The sequence below is a fragment of the Triturus cristatus genome, chromosome 4_2 (assembly GCF_964204655.1).
Source record: "Triturus cristatus chromosome 4_2, aTriCri1.1, whole genome shotgun sequence".
NCBI classification, from domain to species: domain Eukaryota; kingdom Metazoa; phylum Chordata; class Amphibia; order Caudata; family Salamandridae; genus Triturus; species Triturus cristatus.
In genome coordinates, this window is record NC_140586.1 from 219,136,497 (window position 1) to 219,162,661 (window position 26,165).

The 26,165-nt window shown below is 50.4% G+C and overlaps 2 protein-coding genes across 4 annotated transcripts; one reads left to right on the top strand and one right to left on the bottom strand.

The window, feature by feature from the left end:
• Positions 1-894, bottom strand: MIURF (mitochondrial elongation factor 1 upstream open reading frame). Of its 3 annotated transcripts, none has more exons than XM_085601260.1 (2): positions 738-894; positions 1-229 (listed from the first exon to the last, which is right to left on the bottom strand). In XM_085601260.1, the coding sequence occupies exon 2, from the start codon at positions 211-213 to the stop codon at positions 1-3; it is 213 nt and encodes a 70-aa protein (XP_085457386.1). In that variant the 5' UTR covers positions 214-229; positions 738-894. The 3 variants fall into 3 exon arrangements, with proteins under 3 accessions (XP_085457386.1, XP_085457387.1, XP_085457388.1); XM_085601261.1 differs by having other exon boundaries at positions 742-884; XM_085601262.1 differs by lacking the exon at positions 738-894 and adding an exon at positions 471-593.
• Positions 895-21,211: 20,317 nt separating this feature from the next.
• Positions 21,212-23,663, top strand: LOC146833442 (zinc finger BED domain-containing protein 5-like). The gene is made up of 3 exons (XM_085599903.1): positions 21,212-22,001; positions 22,290-22,626; positions 23,576-23,663. The coding sequence occupies exons 1-3, from the start codon at positions 21,212-21,214 to the stop codon at positions 23,661-23,663; spliced, it is 1,215 nt and encodes a 404-aa protein (XP_085456029.1).
• The last annotated feature ends 2,502 nt before the right edge of the window (positions 23,664-26,165 follow it).

The following is a 26,165-nucleotide window of genomic DNA, read 5'->3' on the forward strand; positions in this document are numbered from 1 at the left end:
TCACACCAGCCCTCCCAGTCGGGTGCGGAGGAAGAACTGCCCCTTCTCCAGTTGCCGTGCTTTTTCGTCAGGCTGTGTTAGACCTTGGTTACGGCGGAACTCTCGGCGGACAGACGCAAAGTAGAAGTCACGGTCTGTGTACTGCAGCTGGCGTCCAGCTCGCAGCAGGGCCCGGTACAGGGTGAGCACCGCTGTACGGGACCACGCCGCCATGGCCCACCCGAGGAGGCTGTGGGAGAAAAAAGAAAACCGTGACAACATACACTTTAACCTCCGAAAAATCAATTCTACACCTAGGGCCCTGCAATTATGCCAATGTCTACCATTCCGTTTCAGTGAACTTATTTGCGACGTTACGGTCAGTCCAGTTTCTGGAATATAGCAGCCGGACTACTCTAAACTACACTTTCCTCGAGTCTTTTATCACTTATGCCCGGCTTAGACCCCGTTCACTTTACTCTCCAAACCACCTTTTCTTATTTTGTCTATGTTCCACGTCTTGGTCTCTGATCTCCGTCTTCTGCAGCCCATACGCTCTGCACTCACGTCAACGTTTAACACTGCGCTGTCTCCCTTCAACCTTGTCCCCCAACCCCAGTTTATCTTACACCCTTTGACATCATTGTGTATGTGTCCTGGGCCATTTCACCGGTAGGTCATTGACCGGCGCTTTTTGCACCGCTGTCTAGCCCGCCACGCTTTAACCGTGTGTAATTTCCTCTGCCTTGCCATCTTACCTACGTTTGGGCCGTTCTTCGATTCTCGCTGGAAAAAAAGGTGGAGAACGGTTCGGGCCACCTGTACTGGGGTGATGGGGGGCGGGCCGCAACCCGGAAGAAGTTTTTTCCCGTGTTCCCTCGTCTCCGATGCCACCGGAAGCGCCTCTGGAACACTGGTCATTTCCGAGTATGCGCGCACCGCGGGATTTAACTCTGCGGCAGATGCAAGCGGTTAAAAAATAGGAATATGAGATTAGGGGACACGGGTTTCTCTGCTTTGTCCCCACCCTTCCAAAAGGAGAAAAGGGACGTAAACAATCAAAAACGTTCGCTAAAGCGAAGCGGGCTGCAACGGTGCGTGTTCCGCCGCAACTGGCACTTGTTTTTGGACCAATTGTGCCATTATCTGACAACCATTTCTCAGGGTTTTGCACAGGTTTGGAAAAGGTTTCCCAGTTTTCTGTCCACGAACGATGCCATCTATTTCCAGAACCTCGGGTAGAAAAGAACATTTATCCCTCCCGTTTTAAGAAGGCAAAGTAGTTTTAGTTTTATCTGTCTCCCGCCTTAAATTGCCTCTGCTTCAGTGGCAGTCAATGGTATAATCATACATGCCAACATTTCAGAAGAGCAAAGTGGGAGATAAAAAAAAATATATCGGGAGAATGGGGCCTTGAATCGGGTTACTGTCATGTATGGGCCTTGGAAGTGTGCTGCTGCAGGATCGGACATTTGAAACGCAAATGCATGTTTTTTCTTACCTTCCTAGTAGCATGGACCCCAAGGGCAGTCAGAGAGAGGGTGATGCAAGTGTTGTGCACTGGCCAGGCAGGTTGCTGGCAGTGCATACAACACCACCCACTCCCCCCACCTCTCGTGTGTGTCAGCCCGGGCTGAAACAGCTTCCCGGGTACACACACAGCCGCCGCCGAGTACTTCACAGGTCTTTAAAAGACCATTCGCTTGTTAATGAGGCTTTGTTGTTTTTTCACCCCTTTTAGAGCCCCTGCATCGCCACTCTGACTATTGCTGGAAGAATTAGCACGTTACACATTACCAAGCCCTGTCAGCTGAAACCCCGAGGAATCGAGTTTTTGCTTGCAGGAATCGGGAGGTGGGAGACTAGCCTTGAAATCGGTAGTCTCCCGCCTGAATCGGGAGGGTTGGCATGTCTGGGTGTAATGTGCCTCGTTAGCGGGGAACCATGTGCGCGCTGCTGCGGCTAATGAATTAAGCTACACAAGTGATTGGGTTCTGTAGCGTGGTCTCAACTACCGCCGCTGGGCCCTGCCTCGTTATTTTATACTAGCGCATTGCGTCATGCGCTGGATTTCAGGCGTACGCTACGTGCGTGGGTAAAGTGAACCGTTACCCCGCACTATGAACATTACATTCCTCCTCACCTTAATTAAACACAACAACATGAAAACAGACAATTTTTTACCAGTTCAGGATAAGTCCACCTCCGGCTCGATGACGCAGGCACCGTTCGCAGTCCCACACATGACTTGGGTTTCTCACACAAGGAAACCTGCAAGGCGGGAGGAGGGGGCAGGATTGCTCCGCACATGGTACTGGGAATGTTTTTCTCGGGATGGGAGCAGAGACGGGACTCCATCCTCTGGGACGCAGCCATCCGGGGACTCCGGTGGGCAGCTGGATTGTTCTCCTTCAGGGCCTCTCTGTGGAGATGGGGGCTCTCTGTCAGGCACATTCGAGACAGCCACGGGGATCGTCCCCTGGCGGGTTTCACTGTCCTCGGCCATTCTCCGACTTGGGCCTGCTTCCCCACCTTTCCGGATTAGGATGTTTATCGTCCCTGCATGAACTTTTTTGAAGAAAGATATATCCCTTGTGAGTTCTTCTGTCCCCCTCTGGGCAGTGATCATAGTTCCTCTCCGGCGAGTTACTGTCCACGGGAACTGCTCAAACGGGAGGCGGAATTTGTTCCCTGGATGTCGGTCTTCGACGTAGACCATGTCACCTTCACAGATGTCCGATGCTCTTGCTTTCCTGTTCATACTGGACTGGTCGTTGGTGTTGGTCCTTTTGGCTAGGACCTGAGCCCTGTCAATCGGGGAAGGAACCCAGTTCGGGTGATGGGGAATAGTGTCTCATACTACTCGGCCCATGCTTGCAGGCCCCGGTGCTCTTTCTGTCGTGAGATGGGGCGTTAATCGGTATTCCCTCAGGAAGCTGTATATGGCTCGTTCTAGGGGCGCTATGCATAAAACCGAACTTCCTGCACTATTTTATTTTAAACATTAGGCAATGTGTCCATGTGATAAAACAAGACCCACAGTCAACGGTGTACAAAACTACATTAGTTCATTTATTAACTCATTATTTCATTTTTTTTACTTAGAAAACATATACATGTGTTTTTGAAACTATATATTAATACATAGACTGCATGTTGCATAATAATAATAAAACACACTTATAATTTGTCTTCAACAATCCACAACAACATGACATAAAACACAAACATATATACACAATACAATACAATTGATAAGACAATAGACCTCAAAATAAACAAGGGAAAAATTAGTGATTATTAAAAACCATAGGTTAAGAAGTTTGTACATAAGACCAGCGCCGACGCGCGTTTCGGAGCTCCTATTTAACTTTTACAGGCTCCTTCTTCAGGGCGTATTTGAATGGTCTTTCAAAGAACAAAAACTTCAAGGCCTAACTTGATGTCCAACATCATGCGGCATAGGTACAAAATTCAATATTGACAGCCGTTGGTTTGTCAGGAGAATTTTGAAAGAAAACACCAGATAAACGACAGTGTCAATCGTTGTCTTGGTTGTTTTAGATAAAACCAAATACGGTATCACAGTCCTTAGGATCGGTATCCACGCCGGAAATTAATGCCGGTCAGGAAAGTATCCAAGTTGAACTATGCGGACCCGAGGTAGTGTTACTGGATATAAGTATTCATGGTCACACAGTTGGGATTGCCTAATATTGCTCACAGGCAACACGTTCTATGTCTGGATGAATTAATGTTCAGACGGTTCGCAGGCTGAGATCTTTACAGATACGTCGTGCAATGAAGGTAGAGGGTAGATATAGTTCAAACTATCTAATATTATTCACAGGCAACACGTTCTACGCCTGGATGAATTAGTGTTCAGACAGTTCACAGGCTGGGATCTTTACAAATAAGTTGTGCAATCAAGGTAAAGGGTTTGGACATAATTCAAACAATCAAAAGGTACAAGAAAATAGTCTCCCGGGTCCACAACATACTGCTCACGACGTTCTAGGGGCGCTTCTTCGGCATGAGTGATAGGAATGACTTTGTTGAGGGTGCGCATGAACCGTTTAACTTCCCCATTTGCTTTAGGTCAGCGCGGTGTTATTTTCCAATGGTGGATGCCCCAGGATTTGAGATAGTCAGCAATCTCTTGCCCCTTGAAATGCCATTGTCAGTCTTCACCACCTCAAAGATCCCATGAGTGGCAATGATTTTCTCCACTTTGGTGATCACTTCCATGGCGGTTTGGCTTCCTACAATTTCTACTTCTGCTTACCTCGTGTAAGCGTCTAGGACTACAAGGGCGTAGCGTCCGTCTGGCAAGTGCCCAAAGTCGATGCTGACACACTCCCAAGGTCGTTGCGGATTGGCTTTAGTGATGACAGGTGCAAGTCGCTCCGGCTGGCCTGAGACCTGGCACCACTGGCATGTTTTGACGGCCTGCTCGACCATCGTGTCCATCCCCGGGAACCATATTTTTGCTCTCAGCCGACTTTTCGTCTTCATGACGCCTTGGTGCCCTCAATGTGCTAGTTCCACTGCTTGTTGTGCAAGGCTTGACGGGATAACTAGTCGTGGACCTCCCAGGAGACACCCACTGCTGTCAGTGGATAGCTCTTCTTTGACTCTCATTATTTTTTTTTTTTTTTTTTTGATTGAAACCGTTTATTACAATCTCAAATATATACAGGTATGGGCCTACAACCTTCCGGCCGGCCGCTAAAGTGACCGAAATAAATGACATATATACAATAAGGCACTTGGCGTTACAGAGACGCTAAAGCAGGAGGTATCAACCACGTGGGCCACATGACTCTGAGCCCACAATACGGTTTCGTTTTATACAACACAGCAACATAAAATCACACCCGCAAGGCAACCCGAGAGCGAAAGTGACAACATATGCTCCTCAAATGGGGGGACCCCAACCATACACTAAAATTGAAGGAGGGGAAGGGGAATAGGTCCGGGACTGGGAAAACACTGTGCCCGGGATTGAGGGAGAGGGTCATCTAGGGGGACGGAGCTGGTGAAGCGGGAGGCAACAATGGCGGCTCGCAAATACCCCCGCGGTAGGCGTTCCAGGGGCCCCACACCTTCAGCCACGCCCCAGGCTTACCCCGCGCCACATACACCACCTTCTCTCGGAACATGCACCAATCCATGTGTTCTTTCCAGGCCGACACTGCCGGGGGCCTCTGGGATCCCCACAGTTGAGCGATGTCACGTTTAGCAATCATATAACCCAGCGTCACCCATTGCGTCTGCGGAACCGAGTAGTCGGTCGGTTCCCACACATTCAGCAGGCATCTCCTCGCTTCAGGCACCAGCACGACATGCGTAACCGCTCGCAGGACCTCATGCACTCCACGCCAGAATCGCTCCACCCTCGGACATTCCCACAGAATATGTAAAAAAGTCGCCAATGCACCGCACCCACGCTTACACAGTCCATCCTCGGCATAGCCCATACGCAGAAGCCCTGGCCCCGTCATGTACACCCGGTGAAGTATCTTAAGCTGGACGAAGCGAAGGCGAGCCGGGATGGCCACCTCCTTCGGGGAGGCCACCGCGGAAATCCAGTCCTCGTCGTCCAGCTCCAACCCATCGGCAACCCAAGCCTCGCGGAGCCCAGTCAGTAAGCCCGAGCGGTCATTAATCAACTTCTTGTAGATGAGGGAGATCGTGCTGTCCGGAACGTGGCCATCTAGCTCTCTATCCTCCAGTGGGGAGGACTCCGGGATGGCGGCCACGTCTGGGAAGACAGAACCCAGTGCGTGACGGACCTGCAGGTATCGAAAGTATTCACTGCCCTGCAGCTGAAACTCCGCCTGCAGTGTCTCGAATGTTTTGAATCCTCCCCTCGTCCAGAGGTCCCCCACTGTACTAATGCCTATCGTGTCCCACCTATCGAAGCCCTTCGAGGTCCATAGGGAGCCCAACCTCTCAGACGCATACAACGGTGACGCCCGGGTCAAACGGTCCTTCCATCCCATAGCTGCATTGGCCGCGTGCCATACTCGCACCATGACACGCGTGGGTCCCGTCAAGCGGGAATCGGGCACGCTAGTGTAGAGCGCTCGATTGTAATCGCCACCGGGCAGGAGCATCTTGTCCATTTCAAATGCCGGGTTTAAGGCGGGCCCGTAAAGGCCGTGATTAATTGCAGCTAATTGGGAGGCCCAGTAATACCGCTTAATATCCGGGAGGGCAATCCCTCCGTCATACCACGGGAGCGTCAACTTTGCCAGGGCTATACGCGGCCTCCCGTCCCAGAACAGGCGGCGCTGCAAACTCTCCACCTCACGGAAGTAACGCGCCGGGACCAGGTCCATCGAGTTCTGGAGAGCGTACAGAAAGCGCGGTAATGACATCATCTTGAACAATGCCGCCCGGCCGAGCGGCGAAAGCGGCAAGCGCCGCCAGCGCGCGACGTCCTCCTTCAAGCGCTGGAGGGGGGGAAGCAAATTCCGCTCGTAGCGGGCCACCGGGTCCAGCGTAATATAGACGCCCAGGTAACGAAACCCCTGCGAGGCAATCTGGATCGAGCAGCCCCGCGGGAGAACAGGAGCCTCCCCGGAAAGCACATAGACACAGGATTTAGCCCAGTTGATGACAAGACCTGAGTTACGGCCGAAGGAGCGCAGAACATCGACCAGGACAATCAGTGATTTACGCGGGGAGGCTAAGTACAACAGGATGTCGTCGGCGTAGAGGGACACGCGGTCCTCATACTCAGGGGTCCAACGGAGACCACGGATAGAAGGGTGCCACCGCAGCCACTCCGCCAGGGGTTCCAAGGCCAGTGCAAACAGGAGCGGCGACAGGGGGCAACCCTGTCGCGTGCCCCGTCCCAGCACGAATGGGGCCGAGACTCGACCATTCACCACCACCTGCGCCAATGGGTCAGAGTACAACAATTTGACCCAGCTGATGAATCCCGGGCCAAATCCAAATTTCGCCAACATCGCCCAGATGTACGGCCACTCGAGCGTGTCAAACGCCATGGTGGCGTCCAAGGACGCCAAGATGGCCGGCTCCCGCACAAATGGAACACGCGCGAGCACCCCGTGCAAGCGCCGCAGGTTAAGGGCCGTGTTGCGATGGGGAATAAAGCCGGACTGGTCTTGGTGGACCAGATCGCCCACCACGCCGACCAGCCGGTTGGCAAGCACCTTGGCGAGGATTTTAGGCTCCGCAATCAAGAGCGAGATCGGCCGATAGGATGTAACCCGGTCTCGCGGTCTCCCCTCCTTGTGGATAACCACGATGGTAGCTAGACGCTGGTCCGGCGGGAGGGAGCCCCGCGAGTGGGCCGCAAGGAACATCGCGCGGAGGTGAGGTGCCAGTACATCCGGTCGCAGCTTATACAATTCGATAGGAAGGCCATTCGGGCCCATGGCCTTGCCCGAGGCGACCGAGCGTATGGCGAGGGCGATTTCATCCGAGGTGGGAGCGGCATCCAACGAATCCCTGTCCTCCACTGAAAGCGAGGGCAGCGCGATGTCCCGCAGCAGGGCATGGGAATCCTCCTCCGAGCAGGGAGAGACCGGAGAATATACCTCGCGGAAATAATCCGCGAAGCAGGAAACAATGCCTTCCGGCTCAGTAATTCGTACACCATCCATCCTCTCAATCAGCGGGACCACACGACTAGCTCTCTCCTTCTTATCCAACCACGCAATCAGTTTGCCAGCCTTATCACCCACATCGTACAGTCGCCCCTGTTGCTCTCTGCTAAGGCCCCTGGCCGCCTCCGTGACGAGGGCCCTATAGGCCGCCTGTTTAAGGTGTAGAACATGCAGCGCCGCGTCAGTCACCCCACTCCCCAGACCACCCTCCAATTCAGTAATTTCGGCCTCCACCCGGGTCACCTCCTCCTGTGCGCGTCTGCGGGCATGGGAGATAAAGGAGAGGGCCTCCCCTCTGAGAACTGTTTTGAAGGCTTCCCACAGGGAGATAGCCGACGGAACGGACCCCACATTCTCCTCAAAATACCGTTGCAATGATTTAATCAGGTCAGCACGAATAGTGGGGTCACGCAGGTACCAAGCATTGATTGGGGCTACCCTGCCCTCTCCCCTCGGGAAGACACCCAAGTGCAATAGGAGCGGGGAATGATCTGAAATACCCCGCGCCAGATGGCGCACCTCTCCCACCCTCCCAGCATAGGCCGCAGGGACAAGGACATAATCAAGCCGCGAGAGGCTACCATGGGCACCCGAATGGAAGGTGTACTGCAGCTGGGTGGGATGCTTTAAACGCCAGCAGTCCACCAATCCCAGTGTGTCTAAAAGGCCCGCTAACCACGCCTGTGCCCGGGGGAGGTCCCTAGGGGGATGACGATCCATAGTCCCAGAAGCCACCGCATTGAAATCCCCCCCAACCACCAGAAGCCCCCCCGGGAGGTCAAGGAGGAGGCGTCCCAGATCTGCAAAGGTGGTGGACTGTAGCCCCGGTGGGACGTACACAGAGACAAAGACAACTACCTTGCCCTCCATCCTCCCCACCAAGACAGTGTAGCGTCCCCTCTCATCATGGCGCACCTCGTCTATTTCTAGCGGGAGCGAGGTCTTGACCATGATGCCCACCCCCCGTGAGCCTGATGTGAAGCCCGAGTGGGCCACCAAGCGAAAGCCACGGCGATTCATGGCACAAAAGGAGTTACCAATAAGGTGTGTCTCCTGCAGAAAGACCACATCAGGCGAAATCCGTTTCAGATACTGCAGGACCACACCCCGCTTGATCCTATCACCCAGTCCGTTAACATTCCAGGACAGCACAGTCAAATCCCTACCCCCCATCACATAACGAAGCCATCATTTGTCCCCCCCAGAGCATCTCAAAAACAACAATACAATAACGGGTTTGCCTTGCGGTAGAAACGAACCACACCCCACCCCAACCCACCCAACCCAACAGAACTCCCCCCACCCTGCACCCCTGCATGAGCCCAAACAGCCCCCCCAAAGTGCAGTGTGCCTGTCGCCCCATTGATAAGAAAACTAACTAGTCCCCCAGAGGAGGAGGGAGATCCCCCAAGAGACCCCACACGACCTCCACAGGAGGGGAACTTACCCTAACAGTCAATAGTGACAACAACGCAGTCCAGAGCAAGGCCTACCATTAGTCCCTCAGTCCTGATCCGGCGGGCCCTCCCCACCAACCGCACCCCCCCCACCCCCCCGGCCCCGATCTCCGGGCAAAGTGTCTAGCCAGTCCCCGGCCACCTCGGGTCGATCAAAAAAGTGCGTGTGGCCATCCACCTCCACTCTCAGCTTAGCTGGAAAAAGCATCGCATATTTGAGATTCAGGTCCCTTAGGCGACGTTTAACACCAAGAAAGCTCAGTCTCTGCTTTTGGACTGCCGGAGTGAAGTCAGGATAGAAATTGATGTCCATATTGTCAAGTTTGACCGGCCCTTGTAGCCTGGAAGTCTGTAGGATAGCGTCTCTGTCCCGAAAATTGAAGATCCGGGCGATGAGAGGCCTCGGAGGGGCTCCAACCTTAGGCCTACTCCCGGGGACCCTGTGGGCACGCTCCACCGCAAAGAATTTACTCAGCCCCCGAGGCTGGAGATGGGTGAGAACCAGGTCCTCAACAAATAGATCCGCCGCCTCCGCCTCGCGTCCCTCCGGCACCCCGATAATGCGAACGTTGTTCCTCCGGGCCCGACCCTCGGAATCCTCCAGCCGACGATTCATCAGGGCGCTCGCCTGGCCAAGCCTGCGCACCTCCTGTTGGAGGGCCGCCACGTCCGTTGTGAGGCCCGTGGTAGAGTGGGCCAAAGAATCGACCCGGTCGTTGGTTTTAGACAAATCAGCCCTCACGAGGCCCACGTCCACGAGGACCGAGTCAATCTTCTGCGCCAGAGTGTCGAAGCGCTGGTCCACCGAGGCCTTCATCTCGGCGATGGCGCCCATGACGTCTCGGAGGGTCAGGTCCGTGGGCAGAGCGGAAGCATCAGTCGGGCCCGTAGGGGACCTACGCGGCGCCTCTGGGGATCCCTTCTGGAGGGTGTAGCGGTCCATACTGTTGGATTGCTGGGCCGCGCCACGGCGGGTCGATTTTATCTTAGCCCGATCGCCATCTTGTTTGGTGGCCATGGTTTCGATCCCCAAGACGAGTCAGTCTCCTCAAGAAAGGGGGGGGGCGACAATCCAGTTCAAGGGGTCCAGGGGGGAGCGACCACCGCTCCGCAGGACGGACCGCAGCTGGCGGACCGGCAGGGCACCCCAGCGAGACCACACCACCGCACACCGCCCCGCAACCCAACCTCGCCTGGCAGCAAGGAGGGCGCAAAAGCGAAAGTGAAAGTGCGGGGTACGCGAGTCACCCAGCCTTGCCCGCCGCTGTTGTTCACTTTGTGTCCGGATCGCCCCACAACTCCAGTACGGGGGGCCGGTGTGGAGAAGGCCGCAAACCTCAATCGATGCTCCTGCCGGTGTCCGAGGTCCGATTTAAAAACGGAAAACGGGCGTCACCTCTGCTCGGGCTCACAAATACAGTCCCCTCATCTGGGACAGGATTCTGTCAGGATTTATGCAGGAGGTCGCGGAGGTCCTCGGGAGCCTCGCACCTACGCGGCCATCTTGGTTGCGCGCTAGGCTCCTCCTCTGACTCTCATTATTGACTCCAACGTGGCCTTCGCTTGTGGTGTCTGTCTGGTCATGCTGGTCTGGATGGATCGCCAGTCATTTGCTCGAACCGCAGCGATTGCCAATTGCAGGCATTCATCATTTCTGGTGCCTTCAACCAGTGTTTCGATCCTCATTGGCATCGGCCAGGACCGTTCGGACACAAAGCGGACATATTCTACGGCAGAGGTTTTCAAACTTTTGATGGCCGAGCCCCCCCATCTAAACCTTTTTACACGTCGAGCCCCCCCCCCCCCACCACCTGATAAAAAAGTTCTGGAAGCTGGTACTCTGCATCATTGATGGCCATTCCCTCCTGCAGAGCCCAGGTTGTATAGGGCAAATAATATTAAATAAAGTAAGAGTGTTTAGTAAACTGAAGTTTTTGTAGTACATGTGCTTATTCGATAGTTCAAATAAAAAGAAAACAATTAGCACAAAAAATTTCATTGGTGCTTTATTTTTTACATAAAACATAAAATTTAGGATAGATTAGCAAAAACACTCCCAAAACTCAGGTGTGGGAGTGCATGTTTTTCTCCACAGAGACAATGTGTGGATGGATTCTTGCTTCTGCCATCCTTAGGTTGTGTTCCACTTCCAGTCTTGAGCAGTGCCTGGAAACGGGAGTGCTCACAAAATGTTGTAATATATTTTTTTCAGTTTTATATAGCGTGAACATGACCCAAATGTATTGGAGCGCTTTTCAGGAGCATCTTTTACATTACACAAGCACACATTCATTTTTTGTAAGCACAGGGAGATTTAGTGATTTGCCCAGAATCACAGGATGTTGAGCAGACATCAAGAATTGAACCTGGCTCCCCAGCTCCACAGTCTTCAGCTCTGGCTGTTGCGCCACATCCTTGCCCCTATACAAGATATCAGAAAAAGAAGTTCCACAAAACATGCTTTCTGACACAATTAAAAAATCCATGATTATGTGGAGTATGGCCAGGTGTGGCCATGTCAGTAGGAGGCCAGCCACAGTTTTCCAAGAAGGCCTAGGGGACATTTACATCATACACATGTGATATAAGTGATTCAAAAGGATATATACATCTTTATTCTCTAGCAGCATCAATAGTCAATTTGTTAGCATAGTTGGCTTATAAAGAAGATCGCCTTCCAAAGCTTCAGAAATAGCTGCACAAGAAAGCATTTAAATTTGGTCTATGAAAGAAGCGAGGACAGATGGTAGGCATACTTGACAATATTTGTTATATTAGGCTTGTGGACTCCGCATAGGGATTGGAACATGTTAAACAAGCACCAGTGACTTTAATCAAGGTCAAATTCATTTTTCGTAAGTCACTGGTAAATTAAGTGATTTTGCCCAGGATCACAAGATGTTGACCCGATACCAGGACTCGAACTCAGGTCCCCAGAACCAAAGTCAGCACCTATGGCATTAATGCCAAATCCGCTCCTCCTTGAAACATCCAACGTTCCCACTAGTATTGGGACGAAGGGGAAAGGAGCGAGGCTTTAAAAAAATAATACAAAAAACTCTTCACTCTTACCTGCCAGAGAATGGAATCTTCAGGAAGGTTCAAAAGCAGTAGCCCACTGACCTATTTACATTATGTGCACTTTGTACATGTTCTTTGCAGCAGGCACATTAACCCTCTGTACTACCTATCCATGAGTCAAAACTTCCACTAGACAAAACTCTGATCTCTCTCTAGGAAGAACATTAAACACCAGAGTCATCATGACATTTTTATTGTTGCTGAAAATTGCTGGAGGCCAGGAAGGAGGCAGCAAGCACTTTTAAAAGCTTAATATACTTGCAAACATAATGCCTCCACCCAAAGTCAGCGCCCGGTCACACCGGTTGCACTGCCCTAGAGCTGGCCCTTCTCAAGGGTCCTGTGACCTCAGTGACAGAGTCACTAATGTTCTTGGCTGTGCTGCTTCATAGGCCTGCCCGCAAGACTGGAGGTGAACTTCAGTATGGATTGTGGTGGACAAACCTTGAAGGTTAACCCAGACTTGTCAGTGCTAGGGTCGACCTACTAGTGCTAAGACATCAGCGCTTCTAAGTTCTTGCGAAACCTTCTAAGGTCTAGCATGGGATTGTGCTCTCTCAGGAGAGTGGTCTGGTGGACTGGTTATTAAGGCTGAACCTGGTTCCCCAGTTCCAAATTCAGCAGCTCTGGCCATAGTGCCACATCCTCTCCCCCACTGAACACCATACTGCCCCACTGAGAAAAACTCACACTGCCTTCAACTACAATCCAATTGCTGCCAACTATAAACACCTGGATGCGGCTCAATTTAAATGACGCAATAGACAAGAGCAATATACGGCCTACAAAAAAAGTAACAACATCCTGGAAAAAGCAAACACTCATAGGGAATGCAAAATTTAGCAAGCCATGTGAAATTTAAGCAGGAACAACATGGTTACCTTAACGCTTTTACCCTCACTATTCAGAAATCAGTGAGTTCTTTTGCCTCAAAAGTTAAAGACAAGACTACAGGGCCCTGAATGGACCCATTTCAATGTCCATTGCTTATATCCTTACAAAACGTAAGCAGTATGGTAAAAAGACCACATCCCTGGACGCAGAGCCGCAGTACACATTTTGTTTTCCAATCCACACTTTGCAGTACCTCCAGGATTGGTGCACTAGTTGCAAGCCCAGGGAAAACAAAGACAAGAAAACAAAAATATCGCTTCACCGGCAAACTCTGTAAAAGTGGCGCTAATGTGCTTAGGTGTGAATAAAATCAATCTGGCCAGTTTGCTATCACTCTGTCTTACTTTATTTAGTTATTTTTCATATAATTTTTTTTTTTCCAAGACCTTTATTGCAGACTTACACATTACACATCTTACAGCCTACAACCCCTCGGGCCGGCCGCGTAGGATATACACCTGCAGTCAGTAGTAAAGCACACAGCCCTGTGCCGTCAGCCCGGGGGTACGGCGGCGTTGTAAGGCACGAGTGTCGCACAGTGTGACGAAGGATAGTGCAGGACTCAATTTTCTCTTTTTTTCAACCATAAAACATAGGCATATTGCCAAACTGGCGTAAAGGCGCCTAACAGTCGAACTGCCCCCCCCCCCTAACAAAACAAGGTCATCACGTTCAGCACCATAAATCACCTACGTTCAGGTGAATTTTTCATATTTTTAACCTTTTGTTCCAGATGCTGCACTTTGAAATTAAAATACGACATTTCCAGCAAAAATGATTTTCTTTTTTGGATCCATTTCACAGGGGAGCAAATAAAAGAAAGGAGAGGAAAGAGAGTTTTTAGAACCCAATCTTGAAGTCACGTTTTCAGTAAGAGAAGAACTGCTAGACAGAAAGAGAGGGAAGAATGAAAGAGTGTGGGGGGGGGCAGCTGAAGCGGCAGAGCAGAAGTGGACACTGTATTTTTCTTCTCTGAGCAAGAAGGAAAAGACAGAGTCCTGTTACTTCTCTGCCACCCGTCCTCGAACGCCAGGAAAGGCTGAGCTTTATTTAAAGGGGATGGTGATTTCTTGTCCTGGGACGCATTTTCAGAATAAAAAAGTAGGCAAACAGAATCCTAGGAATTGAACCAGGAGGGGCACGCTGTGCCCTTCCGCTCCCGCCCACTTCGACCACTGGGCTTCTGACTAAGACCTGGGGATACAATTGCCTTCACATCAGGTGCGCAACGCCCATAGGACTCAAAGGGCTTCAGCGCCCTCACCCCCCGTGGCCCCCAAACCCACCCGTAGTGTGTGTCAGCCCCGGCTGAGACAGCTTCCCGGGCAAACACACACAGACAGTTTTGGTGCTGCCAGCCGCACCTGTACTTCACAGGTCTTTAAAAGACCATTTACTCGTTAATGAGGCTTTGTGTTTTTCACCCCTTCTTAGAGCCCCTGCATCTCCACTCTTCCTATTGCTGGAAAAATTAGCCCCCTTCCACTCCCCACCACCTCCGAAATCGTTGCGCCTCTGGCCTTTAAAGACCTGTGACTCCAGACACTCTCAGCCGAGCCCCCAGCAGCTGGAGCTGTAGCGGCCCGGGCTGAGTTAGAGGACTGGCGCCTGACAGCAACAATAGAAGGTGAAGTGCGCGCCCCCCCTGGAGGGATGCCCCACAGTTTGAAGTCCTATGTTCTACGGTGTCTTCTGCGTCCTCTTCTTCTGCTTTGGTCTCCGCCCTCGGGTGCCTCGAGAAATAGTCTGACGGGTTGGACGTACCTGGTTTGTAATCTACCCGGTAATCATATCCTTGCAGCTGGAGTATACATTTTTCTATCCTCGGGGGGGGGGGGCGGGAGGGGGCTTCGAGGCAGACCCTTGAAAGAGAGGTATAAGAGGCTTGTGGTCTGTGGAAACTGTGAATGGGTGTCCGTATACGTAGATGTGAAAATGCCGACAGGCCCAATGAATGGCTATGGCCTCCCTTTCAATCTGCGAGTAGCGCTGTTCGGTTTCCATCAGTGAGCGGCTTGCATAGGCGATTGGAGCCCAGTCTTCATTACGTTGCTGTTGCGTGAGCACTGCTCCTAGCCCGTAGGGGCTGGCATCCACGGCAATGTTGGTAGGACGGGCTGGGTCAAAGTACAATAGTGTGGTGTCTGCAGAGAGGGCCGCCTTGGTGTCTGTGAAAGCTCGTTCCTGGTCGGGCCCCATTGCCACGGGGTTGCAGTCTTCGTCAGCTCCCTAAGGTCCTTCATGATGTTGGTCAGATATGGGATGGAGCGTCCACAGAAATGAACCATCCCCAAGAAGCTCTGCATCTCCGAGACGTTAGAGGGTGCTGGGGCATCTTGAATGTCACGTACTTTGTCAGGATCTGGGGCCACTCCTTTGTCCGAGAACATGTATCCGAAAAAACTGATTTTCTTCTGCAGGAATTAGCACTTTTCTCTGTGGAACATGAGGCCAGCTTCTCGGATCCTTTGAAGGACACTGCAGAGACTTCTGTGGTGATCTTCCAGGGACGTGGCGTATACCAGCAGGTCATCACTGACGTTAAGGACTCCGGGGAGCATCCCTAATGGTGTTCTGAAACACCTCGGCGGCGCTCGAAATCCCGAAGTTGAGGCGCTTGTATCTTCTCATGGGTGGAGAAGGCAGTGATATATCGGGAATCCGGATGTAGAGGCAATTGGTGGTACCCCGAGCGGAAGTCCATTTTTGAGAACCACACGGCACCATTCAGCTCACTCAGAATGTCATCGATAGTAGGGGTTATGTGACATTCCCTCTTAATGGCCACGTTTGGGAGGCGCATGTCAACGCAGATGTGGACCTGCCCTGGCAGTTTTGGCTTTCTAGCCACCACGATCGGGAACACCCATGGGGTGGGTCCACTGACCTTCTCTATGATCCATTGCTGTTCCAACGCCTCCAGTTCATCTTCGACCTTCTGTCTGAGGTAGAACGTTATGCGTCTGTGTCTCAGCGCCACCGGTTGATCTGATTGGTCGATGTGGAGAGAGACCTCTTTCCCATTTAGTCATCCTATCCCTTGGAAAACATCATCAAACTCTTCCATGATGGCCGCTAATTCTTCTTCCTGGATAGTGAGGGCATAGGAGATCTGCCGCAGCTCTTGCGCTGCATAGCCACTGACCAGCATTCCGCTCCCTTCTTCTGTCACATACACCGTGGTGGGGATGCTCACGTCGTGATGTCGAAGTTCGGTTCTGAAACACCCCAGGAGCGGGATGGGCGTCTTCTGTCCATATGCAAATACGCGGATCTTGGCCTCGCGCAACTGTGGGTATGGATTTAGGTTTCTGTCCACGTTGGAGGCCATCAGCTCTGTTGAGGCTCTGGTGTCTATGGTGGCCCGCACTTCTTGGTTGTGAATCTGGATACGGCATTTTGGAAGCCTGCGCCTTTTCTGTGGCGGTTGGTCCACTGCAAATATGTAATGAATGGGATAGTCTCCAGTGTGGTCATCCATGTCTTTACTATTGGGTGCTTCGCCTACTGCCTGGGCCGTTTCTTTCTGGTGCCTCGATGACCTGCACACGGCCGCAAAGTGGTTTATCCTGCCACAGGCCGTGTACTTCTTCCCTTTCGCTGGGCAGTCTTGCATGCGGTGGGGTGTGCCTCCACAGTATCCACATTCTCTCCGCTTGTCTTGCGGACGTTTGCCTGGAGATCGGCGCTGTTTGGCCTTCATGACCTTCTTCTGCTTCGTCTTGATGGGGCGGTGGAGTGCAGCCTCCATGTGCGATGCTCTGGCCTTCGCCAACTCCTTAGACCGTCCCAATGTGAGAATGTCAGCCAGGGGTTTGCCAGACTCCTGGAGAATGTTCTCCCTTAACTTCGAGGAGTAGCAGCCTTGAATGATCTGGGCCCTGATTTCTTCCTGTTCATCCTGGAAGCCGCATGTGTTGGCCAGTTCCTTCAGGCGACCATGGAATGCATCTAACGACTCATCCTCTTCTTGCTTAGCCTGGCGGAAGATGAATCGCTCATAGTCCTTGTTTTGCCATCGGCTCGAAGTGCGCATTCAGCAAGGTCACGTATGTCTTGGGCGTGGCCTCCACCAGCGTCTTGTAAATATGATGAATGTCCTTACCTCCTAAGTGCAGGAGTAGTGCCCGGCGCCTCTCGCGGGCGATGCCCGCCCTCTCGAAGTAGAACTGGAGGCGCTCCGTCCAGTCCTTCCACCTCGGGGCCAGTGATGATGGAGTGCCGTCCACCACAAACGGCTCGATAGCTGGGATCGCCGCCATCAGGATGCAACCGGGGGGGGCACCTCGCGGCACGTGCACTGCCTCACCTCAGCAGACTAGGCAGCTGCCTGACAGAGGGCGATTGTGGCCTGGACTCGCAAAGGCCGCTCTTCACTGATGCCGGCTTGGCAGTACCCTCTGTGGGTACCCTCTGGGGGGGGGGGGGCGCACGGAGCTGGTCAGACGCCTGAGAGATGGCGTGGAGCTGGGGCCTTAGAACGTGGCAGCACCAGCGCTGGACGACCTCTAGTGGGCGCACGGAGCCGAGCTGACGCTGGAGAGAAGGCGTGGAGTCGGGGTAGCAGAACCCCGCCTTGCGACAGCAGCTGTCTCGACTTCCGTGGCACGCTGATCAGGCGAGCGCCGTGCGGCAAAGTAGCGTGCGTCCGCTGCCGCCTCGTCGCCAGTGTAATGTGCCTCGTTAGCAGGGGACCATGTGCGCGCTGCGGTGGCTAATGAATTACGCTACACAAGTGGTTGGTTCTGTAGCGCGGTCACAACTACCCCCGCTGGGCCCCGCCTCTTTATTTTATACTAGCGCCATGGTTCCCAAAGTGTGCGCCGCGGCACCCCGGTGCGCCGTAATGAGGAGCCAGGGGCGCCGCGACCACAATGTGACAATGTGAACTCACCCGCAAAAACTAGGGACATGGTTTGTCCCAAGAGGCGCACTGCCGCCATGCGTGCGTACGTATACGCGTCGTATGCAGTCTCCATTACTCATACGCAGCTCGGTCGTTTGCAGGAAGTTAATGCTGCCGTCTTCTGCCGCCCGCCGTCTTCTTGTAGGACCCTCTTCCAACATCAGGTAAGTGAAGTTGTTGGGACTGTCTTGGGAGGGATTCCTGTGGGTCCTGTTAAGACTTATTTGTTTCTTTAATGCGTTTTTGTATAGCGCGGACTTTACCCGAAGCGAAGGTGTCAGAGAGCTTCACAATAGATAGGGACGTAAATCTGCATCGGGCCACGCGTGCAAATGAACTTGGCGGTCTCATCTCATTCCTTAATTAATTTATTAGCAGTAAAATTCAGTGTTTTTTTTATCTTTGCCTGCTGTGAAAGCTGTCTAGGGATAGAAGCAGGTGAAGAGAAATGTTCCGCAAAAGCCTGCAGCCTTCCCACCTCAAGTGAAGCATTCAGTCTTCATTGTTCGCTCCCACATGCAGATGCACGGATACGCGACATATCCGTACCAATTAACCTTTCACGACTCAAGCGAAGTATCCTGGGCTAAATGGAATATTCTCCCATTGCACCTTTAATGATCCCTTTCAGTTGACTTTTGTTAAAAGCCATTCTTATTCAATGTGGGAGCTGAACCCACCTCCATACAGTATATCCAAATGTCCTTTTTCAAGACACTCCATTCATTCTGCTGCTCTGATTACAACGCTGGCCATTTTTCAATTCTTCTGTCGTTTCTTTTCTTCTCTACTCACACGCCTTCAAGACTCAACTCTAAAGGTTTGCAAGAAAGACTTAGAACGAATTGATAGCACATATTCTTCTGAAACATGAAACTGAAGACAGAAACCAATTGTTCTGTAAAGGCACATTACCTTTTTTTTTACCTTGGATTTTCACTTTTGAACGTCAGGTTTGATGACCATTTCAGCATGATGCCCTTGCTTTACCAAGAACAGCTCTTATATTTTTCCTTTTTTGAGCATGGTGAAATAAAAACAAAAACAAGGTTGGTCCTTTGCTCTCCATTTCCTTCCCATTAGTTGTGTTTCACTGTAAGTTACTGCTAAGGCGTTTTATTGGACTCTCTTTTAAATATAGAAACTAATGTCTACCAAGGGACACTGGAGAAAGATAGCCCAAGGCAGGTCTAATTTCTCAAAATGAAGGCTCTTTATTATGTAACAGGCATATACCTGACAGGGGAACAAAGGTTTCAATTTATGCACTGTAGAAAGGCTCACTTCCATGCAAGTTGCACTGCTTGAAAGCGAGAATGTTATTGCAGTTTGAAATAAATTCAATATCTATTTAAAGCTGATGTCAGTTATGGTCATATTTTAAAACAAATTATAGCAATGCATTTTCAGAAAGTTAGTTTAGACAGATCTTTGTAGGTATATCCAGTGGATTCAGCTACATAAGCCACATTATAGAAATATTTTAACTATACGAATTCTGTTTACACTTGGGCTAGGCAAAGTAAAGATACAAAGGAGAACAATTACAAGTGAGCCTGTTACAAAAACGAACGTTACGTTACATGAAGCAATAGTTACAATTGTGCAAGTATCAAGAGCAAATAAAATACTAGAGGTAGCAAACGATACGATATAAAAGGAAAAAGTGACGTGTGCAGGCCTTTTATTTATGTGTTCAAAAAACCTGCAATAATAAAAGGCATTGTCATTTACAATACCAATAGGTCAGTGGTTCCCAAAGTGTCCCTGCCTAGTCCTGCTGGCCCTGCCTGCCTCAGCTGTGCTTGGCTCTCTGTCCCGGCCTCGCCCTTTTGACCCCAGCTGCTGCTGCACTAAATCTGAGACCCACATCTGCTTCTCTCTTTTAGCCTTCTTTTTCACCTCTGTCTCTTGCGATTTGCACCTCTTTTCAGTTTTGCCTTTCTGTGCATTTGGCTTTTCCTCTCGCCACCTTCACCTTTTGCCCCTTTTGTCACCTTTAAGGCCGTGGTTTCCAAACTGTGATCGACATTTCACCAGCATTATTTTTACTGTAAAAACGACGCACGTTAAAAATCTGACATAAAATGTAAGCCAAGCCAATGACTTCTCTCAGAGAGAAGAAGGCCTTGGCTTGGCTTACATTTTATGTCCGATTTTTAACGTGTGCCGTTTTTACAGTAAAAATAATGCTGGTGATACGGGTGTAAAATGTAGGTTGGGCAGAAGATTCGGCAAGACTAACCTCTGCTTTTAGTACCCACAAATATCTCTCTCATTTGAGTGTATGGTAGAATCACGATGGAACTGGCAAAATGAATTTTGCTTGGTGATCTGCATGGTAAATGTTCTGTGCAGCAGGCATATCAACCCTCTGCACTACCTAACCAAGAATAACAACTTTGAGTCAAAACTTCTATTAGGCAAAACTCTGATCTCGCCTGGGAGAACATTAATCACCGTAGCTTTATTGACATTTTAATTGCTGCCTGGACACTGCTAGAGGCCAGAAACGGGGCAGCAGGTGCATTTACGCCCCTGTGCGAAGTCAGCACCCGGTGTGGTGGCACCGGTCGCACCTCCCTAGAGCCGGCCCTGCCTTCACTTTTATGAGTGACGCTATGAAATGTATTAAATGCATTTGAGAGAGAGTGGTTATGGAGACTGTTGAAGGGTAGTAGGGAGGGCATCCGTGTCGGAGGTGGTCATTGTGAGGGGGAGCGCCCAAAAACATTGGCACGGGGCACCACCAGTTCTAAAGCCGGTCCACCCAGGAATCCAGCACTGTTTGAACTAAGTCAGAGTTGCTCATGTTTTCTATTGTTGGTTGCAACCGCTGCACTAAATTGCAGAAAACGTTCCATTTGCCATTTTATTTGACCTTAGATTTCGTGTAAAAACTGAGTGCTCTTTCTGTCTGTGCGGGGTGCCAATAAGAATAATAAGTCCAAATGGTCACCATCATCATGGGCTACTATAGCAAAATAACAGAAATAACAGATCCATCATTAGGCAGAGAATAACTTTAGTTCTACTTCTACTTGTCTTACCTGGATGTTTTGTACTTCAGGCTTATTATTCCGTGGAGACTGTGGATGAGACCCGCAAGAAACCTGAGAATACTTCAGCAAAGGAAAAGAAAAGACGGCCAGGAACTTTACAGATAGAAAGACCTTTCTTTATGTATTTTGTATATTCTTCTCAATCCGAATAATTACGACTAGAGGAACTGATTCCCATCTTTCTGATTGACAATGAAGAGATTTCTAATGTCAAGTTCGTCTGAGCAAAGTGAAGTTGCAGGTTCTCCTGACAAAAAAGAGGACGGGAAACGAAAGGCCAAGTACAGAAAGTACGATGACAGGTATTTGGATTATGGTTTCACGTGTGTCCAGGTTAATAACGAGGACCGTCCTCAATGTGCAATCTGTTTGAAAGTTTTGGCTCTGGAATCCATGCTTCCAAGTAAACTTAAGCGACATCTTGAAAGTCTTCACCCAAATGTGGTCGGAAAGCCAAGGGAATTTTTTGTAAGAAAAGTTGCAGAAGCCAAACTACAAAAGTCCACTTTCTCAAAACAAACCAAAATTAATAGTAACGCCCTCCTGTCTTCATATAAAGTGGCCTATCTAGTTGCACAGAGTAAAAAACCCCACACAATTGCAGAAGAGCTGATCTTGCCTGCTGCTGTTGAGATGGTAACAATCATGCTCGGCGATGATGCGGGTAAACAGCTGCTGAAAGTGCCTCTTTCTAATAATACCATCAGCCGGAGGATAAATGATATGGCTGAAGATATTAACGAGCAGCTCATCTGTAATCTAAGAGGCAAAGACTTTGCACTCCAGCTGGATGAGGCAACAGACAACCACAAAGACACCCACCTTATTTGCTATGTCAGGTTTCTATACGAAAAACAAATTGTTGAGGATTTGTTGTTCTGTAAAGAAATCAAAGGTGGAACTACAGGCCAAGACTTGTATGCGGTTGTGGATGATTTTATGCAACAGAATCAAATTGACTGGGAGAGATGTGTTGGAGTTTGTACAGATGGGGGCCGTTCCATGGCAGGATGCTACCAAGGACTTCAAGCTCGCATACGATCTAAAGCTCCTAATGCTGTTTGGACACACTGCATAATTCACAGAGAAGCACTGGCAGCAGGAAACCTCAGTGAAGAACTGCATGGTATTCTGAAAATTGTCATCAGAGTGGTAAATTATATTAAAACAAGACCATTGAAAGCAAGATTTTTTGCTAAACTGTGTGAGGACATGGGTGCGGAACACTCATGTCTCTTGTTCTACAGCAGTTCTCGGTGGCTGTCTCTAGGTAACTCCCTGCTTAGGGTGTATGAACTGAGGAATGAAATATACTCGTATCTACATGATGATGAACATTGTTTTGCTGACAAGTTTATTGATGCAGACTTTCTAATACAAATGGCTTATGATCTATTTGAAAAACTGAATGCACTGAACAAGTCCTTGCAAGGCAATAATACTAACATCTTGCAACTGTCAGACAAAGTTTCAGGCTTTAAGAAGAAAGTGATCCTTTGGAAAAGTAGTATAAGCAAAGGTGACTATACATGTTTTCCTTCATTGGACCAGTTTCTGCAGGAGAATGAGATGGTGTTAAAGGCGGAACTGAGGACCGTTTTTGTTCTGTATTTGTCTCAACTGCGTTTTTACCTTGATAAATATTTTCCAGAGGATGAAGTGGAGCCAATAAAATGGGTGAGAGACCCCTTCAATGCTGAGATACCTCAGCATTTCAGCAATGAGGAAGCAGAACAGCTTATTGATGTTTCAAGTGACTCAACATTGAAAGTAAGGTTCCAGTCTCAGTCACTGCTTGACTTCTGGTGCCAAGCTGGTGATGAATATCCAATGATAAGCAAGAGAGCCCTGCATGTTTTGATCCCTTTTGCTACTTCGTACCTTTGTGAAGCTGGTTTCTCAGCAGTTGCAGTGATAAAGTCTAAATATAGGGCAAAAATTAACCTTGAAAAAGAAATGCGTGTTGCGATCTCGAAAATAACTCCAAGATTTCAGGAGTTATGTAAGGAAAAACAAGCACATCCATCTCACTAGGATTTGTAAGGTAAATTTCAGACTCTGTTGTTTTACCTGTCCATTGAAAAGATATTTTATTGTATAGAAATTTTTGAACTATTGTGCGGTTAAAAAAAGTTTCATGGAAACATATTTGGCTATTAATCTTGTATCGCTTCACACTTAACAAATTTTTATTAAACGGCTGTTATCTTCGTATTTTGTTACAAATATGATTATAATACCTTCATTGCATCCCAATTAATTTAAGGAAGACAACAGGAAGTACTCCCGAGGTCGGGCTTACATCCCCCTCCCACCCCACGCCCACCCGGAAAAAAATGGTGGGGAGCCACGGCCAACTGCCAATTAGGTCAAGGGAGCCACGGGTCAAAAAAGTTTGGGAACCACTGTACTAGCGCATTGAGTCATGCGCTGGGTATCAGGCGCATGCTACGTGCGTGGGTGAACTGAAGCGTCACCCCGCACTATGAACATTACACATGGGTAACATTAATTCCCCTGATTTATTTTTTAAAATCCTCCACCTTCCTGTTCTAGAAATGTTGGCATGTATGACATTAATGACGTGAATGAACGTTGCTTGTTTACAGAAAGCATGCAGCAACTGTCCCACCGACAGTCGTAAAATATTGAATACATCACAAGCACTTCGATGCCTTGTCAGGGGTATGTAGTGTCCTGCAGGACACGTTCTAGTGTTTGGCATGATATGAGTTTTCCCAGCCACTCCCTCGAGGGCTGGGCACACTGGCCCTTCCACCCATCCATCACGGGTGTCACGCGTGATGTGGCTCCAAAAATAAAAGGGCCCGGGTGCATGTGCTTGTGGCCAGTTACTACACTATACCACCTGGTGTTCGTGTCGTCCATTGCGGCCTGACACCACATTGGCGACGAGGGGGTCGAGCCCCGTGTGTACAGTGGCCGCCGCCTCATAGTTCCCGATGAGAAGCATAGGCTCCCCCACGCCTACTGCCAGCAAGATCACAGCAGAGGCAGCGCTGAGTGAGAATAATGTCACTCAGTGCACTAACTGGCGTCACCCGGGGAGGTCCCTGCAGACGCCCAAATACTTATGCCGCAGCAGCCCTGATACTCACCGGCCGGCAGCGAGAGGTTAGTGACAAAAGAAAACAAACGTGAGGGGAATCGCCATGGCTGGCCCAGAGCTTTATGAAGACACGGTTCTGACTCTCGAAGTACCCCCACATACTAAGGCATCCACAGGCTGCCCCACCTGCTGTTTCTGCACCGGAAAAAGGGAGAAGATGAACGCCGTCTCACTACATGCCCTGCACCAACAGTATCAGTCTGAGGACCGAGCTGTTGTTTCCGGAGAATGCGGAGCAGCCGCACCACCTGAATTCTTCACTGCCCCATTCCCACTCTGTTCAGAAGAAGGGGCTGCGGGCACACAAAAGTGTTGTGGCAAGGATCACTCCCTGCCTCCTGACCGCCGTGAGCAAACGAGGAACTGCGCACCAACCGGCACTCACCTCTGCACTCTTCCGTGCGCTGACCACAAGCAACAAGGCGCCGTGGCATGGTGTGGCGGGAAGCGCTCTGAGGCATGGCTTTCCTGCCGCGCAGATCCCCATCGTGGCAGGCATGAAGCACATGCAGCGCCACCTGGTGACCATGGGCAGCTGCACGTCTGCTCTAAGAAAGAGTGAAAAGAGCACCTGCAGGAGTTGCCGTTCTTGCGCCGACACCCACGAAGGCCCACCAACATACTCAGCAAATAGAGTGGAGAGGCAGTAAAGACGTTACGGCGCCGTGGGCAAGGTACACTCAAGACGCGCAGTGTACACAGCGCCCTGCACCAGCAGAAGTAAGCCCCTTTGCCCCGGCGGCTCCTGCACGGCATCAGCATTGCCTGCTAGCAAGATAGGGGCAGAGAGACGCTCCTCAGCCAATGGTGGCACCCGCCAACTAAGGAGACAATCCCCAGCGCGGTATGTCCACACAGCATGTGGGCTTAATGGGACTCACCGCTGCAGGCCGGTGCTCACATATCCAGAGGCTCTAGGTGTCCATTCACTGCTCCCGTGATACCATCTGTCCCGCAACAAGAGGAGGATCGGATTGTGAGGGAAGCGGTGTTTCAACACAAGGAGGTAGCTACCAGCAGCGTGCAATCGTGTATGAGGGAGAGCACTGCCCTGAGCCCTGCCGCATTGAGAGAGGCTCTGCACCTGACTTCCCAGCTGCACCGAAGCCCAGCACCAGCATTGAAGGTAAAGGCCCACAATTAAGGAAAAGACTGCCGGTGCCTGTGCAACGCATTATGTGGTGATTACACGTAGTCAATTTCAGGAGAAAGATGTCTTTATTCGAGATAAGCGGAGCACACAGAAAGTGTGGTCCCTCCAACGCCATCGCGGTACAAAAGGGGGTGGTGATGGACGGAGCATCAGAACCAATCAAACACTCACACCCAGTCAACAGATCTGGGTTTGATCCATCACCGTTCTTTAGCCCACTCTGCCACCCCAGTTCAGACATGGCCATATGCAAATCAGTCTGACCCTGCGCCTCATGGGAACAGTCCAGCCCGAACAACACCAGCCACAGTACAAACTTGTTGGTGGAACCCACGCGCACAGTTAACAAAGGAAAAGAACACTGGGGAAAACTCCAATGAAAAGAAGCACTGCTAAATGCAAGTGCAACATTACAACACGCTACACTGCCACCTAGTGGCCATTTGGAAATATCGCTCCAGTAATTCATCGGCTGTTTAAAATGAAATGGTCCATAACATTGAACAAGTGGTGTGCTTCGTGACACACCTATCATCCCTGGCCCAGAAAGAAGAAACCAGTGAGTCAGCCCTGCAAGACAGCCTGCATGTGAGTTTTTAGAGGACAGAGGGGCTGGTACCTGAATGAAAGGGGCCTGCACTACTCTGTGCTCTGAGGATCTACGACAACCAGGCTGTTTGGAGTACAGCAATAGCAAAGACGGTAAAGCCAGATGCAGCCACAGAGAGTCTAGTGTAGAGGACTCAGCACAACCACATCAGACAACAAGCCCCAAAGCTGCCCCAGCCAACAGAAGCATCAAGTGGCCAAGTAAGGTACAGCACAGATAACGGGAAAGGCAGTCAAGCACCAGGAAAGCACCA

Excerpts from the sequence above, each read along its gene's own strand:
- MIURF (XM_085601260.1), bottom strand. The coding sequence starts at position 213 with ATGGCGGCGTGGTCCCGTACAGCGGTGCTCACCCTGTACCGGGCCCTG.
- LOC146833442 (XM_085599903.1), top strand. The coding sequence starts at position 21,212 with ATGAAGAGATTTCTAATGTCAAGTTCGTCTGAGCAAAGTGAAGTTGCA. Across the intron at positions 22,002-22,289 it reads GGAGAGATGTGTTGGAGTTT|GTAACTCCCTGCTTAGGGTG; the intron begins GTACAGATGGGG and ends GGCTGTCTCTAG. Across the intron at positions 22,627-23,575 it reads CTGAGGACCGTTTTTGTTCT|AAATGTTGGCATGTATGACA; the intron begins GTATTTGTCTCA and ends TTCCTGTTCTAG.